Source organism: Triticum aestivum, chromosome 2A, assembly GCF_018294505.1.
Source record: "Triticum aestivum cultivar Chinese Spring chromosome 2A, IWGSC CS RefSeq v2.1, whole genome shotgun sequence".
Taxonomy (NCBI): Eukaryota; Viridiplantae; Streptophyta; class Magnoliopsida; order Poales; family Poaceae; genus Triticum; species Triticum aestivum.
Window position 1 is genome coordinate 706,640,337 of NC_057797.1, and position 2,992 is coordinate 706,643,328.

Below are 2,992 nucleotides of genomic sequence, written 5' to 3' on the forward strand. Positions count from 1 at the left end.
TCGAGAATGCCACAACTAAACTCTATCCACTTGCAGACCATCGTTGGTGTTGTAATTTGCAAATAAATGATTATGTTACTTAAGATCTTGATATGTTGTGATCCTGTAAATTTTCAATAGAAGTGTTCGAAGAGTTGCATTGGTGCGCAAGTGTTTGGGTTCTATTACAACAACACACACAATATGTTACAAGCCTAAAGACAACAGAGTTGACATCTTAGTGGGAGCAGCTGTGCTTGGAAGAATAACTAGAAAAAACACACAATATAACATTGATGCAGACGAAGAGATCGAACATATCAACATGACGAATGCAGCGCGCAAAAAAAAACATGACGAATACAGAAAACAAGATTAGATGGTCAAATATGTTGTATCACACAACAGGGTCTGTCCAAATGATCACCAATGCCACGTACATGAACATGGTACTCACAAGCTGAAGTTTGTATCTTATTTTCAATTTTTCGAGGGAAGAGGGGAATAAGCAGCTTTATTCATGAATTTCCTTTATTCCGAGAGAGTCTGTTCTCCCATCAGAAAAAAAAGACTCTGTCCTAACAGGCCGGCTCCGCGACCCAAGGTAACTGGATCTCTCCGGGTAGGCTCGTACCGCAAAGCCATTCTGGGCCGACCCCTCAAAAAAAAAAGCCATTCTGGGCCGTAATTGGCCCAGTCTAAGTCAAATAAATAGAACAACGGCTCTCCATCCACAACTTCCCCAAATCCAGCTTCTCTGCTTCTCGCGAGCACAAAGGTTGGGGGCGCACGGCCAGCATATATACACCGGCGACGTTCGATCGTTGGCCTCATAGCATCTTGGCGTGCGGTGTTCCCGGAGACGCGAGATGGGCGACTGGAAGAGGAAGTCCATTGCTGGCGGACCGTCGCCGTCGATGGGCGACTGGAAAAGGAGGTCCATTGCTGGCGGACCGTCGCCGGAGACGCCCAACGAAATCATCTCCGGCGCCTTGCACCTGGATTTCTTCTACCGCCCCGGCGCCGCCCGCGTCGCCTTCCCCATCGGCAGAGGTAGATGACCAAGAAGACAGCACGCCCTGTTCTTTACTTCTTTCAGGCCCGCACGGTTCTTGATTTAGGCCGCGGTTCTTGAATTCTGCTCTGAAAGTTTCCGTTCTTGGTTTCTTGCAGCCGATCAGAACGGTGGCCAAAGGAGGATGGCGGTGACGCCGCCGGCGACCATGGCGCCACCGTCGCAGGCGCAGCAATGCCAAGTTAGCGCTCCGTGCTCGTCGTCTACTCAGCTACCGCCGCCTTCTGGATTGCTGCGTTGAAATTGGATTTCTTGGTTTCTTTCAGCCGGCTGGAACGGCGCCAACAGGAGGGAGCGGGTTGCGCCCTGGTGGCCGCCGGCTCAGAATCAAGGTCCGGTCGGCTTCTCAGCTACCTCCCCTTCCCGAGGATCTCGCCTACCTCTTCACCAACGTTGAATGTAGGTTCCCGCTGCCCAGGAAATATTCATGTTTCTGTCATTGGCTTAAGGTTCTTTGATTGGTGATGGAAGCTTGGCTTGGTTGTTTCTTGCAGTCTACAGCGATGACGGCGAGGAGGCCGGCGAGGACGAGGATGAGGCCATGTTGTTATGGAGCAGCGAGGAGGAGGAGGATGGGGAGACCATGTCGTCAGGGCGCAGCGATGAGGAGGGGGAGGAAGATGGGGAGGACATGTCGTCAGGGCGCAGCGGGGAGGGGGAGGATTTGGAGGACATGTCGTCAGGGCGCAGTGAGGAGGAGGGGGGTGGGGAGGCCATGTCGTCAGGGCGCAGTGAGGAGGAGGAGGCCGGCCAGGAGGAGATGGAGGAGGAGGCCGGCCAGGACGAGATGGAGCAGGAGGCCGGCCAGGAGGAGGCCATGTTGTCAGGGCACAACGAGGATGATCAGGTGGACGTGGACGCCATGCTGTATTGCCATGAAGCATTTCTGTCACAGAGGGAGGAAGAGGAGGAGGAGCCTGAAGAAGTCCAGGCCATGTGCGTGCGATGCGACTCCCTGGAGAGGTTGGTGACGCTCTTACCGTGCAGGCACGCCTCCTACTGCGAACGCTGCTTCGCCATCGTCGACCGCCGCCAGGGAGCAGGGCGGCTGTGCGCGGTTTGCTGGCAGCCCTATGCGCGGGGGCACCCTCAGTCCGGAGGTCTGCAGCCCAAGCCGAAGAAGAGCTCCAAGTAAGGCAAGCGCCACTGTCGCCTGTTCGAACGTCGAACTCTGTTCCTGTTTCAGTTCGGGCAGTCTCCTGTTTCATTCATCTCGGGTGCAGTAACAGGTCGCCTAAATCGATCCCAGTTCTCATTCTTTTGTGTTTGGTTGATGGGGAATTATACTTGCAGTTTTTCGTTGCTTGTATGATGCACAGTTCTCACATGTGTTGGTACTCCATCACTTGTGGAGTTATGGTTGATTGGTAACTGTGTAAAGTTCTGTTCTAGCTTTTGATGAATGCATAGCAATTCTGAATTTCTGATGATTTATCTGCAAATAAATGCTAGCCAGTTCTGTCATTTCAGTTTTGATGGTCAGGTTTAAATTGCTGCTTGCTGCCTGCTGATGATCAGGTTGAAGATCTCGATTTTCAATTTAAGCAAACAGAGCCATTTTTAGCTTGGAGATATGAAACAGAGAAATTTTGTCGTGGCGAATTATACTTGCAGTTTTTCATTGCGTGAATAATTCACAGTTCTCATATGTGATAGTATTCCATCACTTGTGGAGTTATGGTTGATTGGTAACTGTGTAAACTTCTGTTCTAGCTTTTGATGAATGGATAGCAATTCTGCATTTCTGATGATTTATCTGAAAATAAATGCTAGAAAGTTCTGTCATTTCAGTTCTGATGGTTAGGTTAAAATTGATGCTTGCTGCCTGCTCACCAGACGGGTCATACGTACGAGTATTTGATTTTATTTTTCAATGATTGAAGAACTGTAGTTCAAGTTTACGCAGACAGAGCCATTTTTAGGTTGGAGATATGAATC

At 50.3% G+C, this 2,992-nt stretch overlaps 1 protein-coding gene across 1 annotated transcript; it reads left to right on the forward strand.

Annotated features, from left to right (window-relative positions):
* The first annotated feature begins 734 nt into the window (after positions 1–734).
* Positions 735–2,484, forward strand: LOC123186060 (major centromere autoantigen B). Its single transcript, XM_044597854.1, has 4 exons — positions 735–1,032; positions 1,153–1,235; positions 1,321–1,453; positions 1,549–2,484. Exons 1-4 carry the CDS (start codon positions 849–851, stop codon positions 2,187–2,189), a joined length of 1,041 nt encoding a protein of 346 aa, XP_044453789.1. The 5' UTR covers positions 735–848; the 3' UTR covers positions 2,190–2,484.
* Positions 2,485–2,992: the final 508 nt, after the last annotated feature.

Bases quoted from the DNA above. Each gene is read 5' to 3' on its own strand.
- LOC123186060 (XM_044597854.1), top strand. From the start codon at position 849: ATGGGCGACTGGAAGAGGAAGTCCATTGCTGGCGGACCGTCGCCGTCG. The intron at 1,033-1,152 runs GTAGATGACCAA...GGTTTCTTGCAG, and splicing joins CGCCTTCCCCATCGGCAGAG to CCGATCAGAACGGTGGCCAA. The intron at 1,236-1,320 runs GTTAGCGCTCCG...GGTTTCTTTCAG, and splicing joins CGCAGGCGCAGCAATGCCAA to CCGGCTGGAACGGCGCCAAC.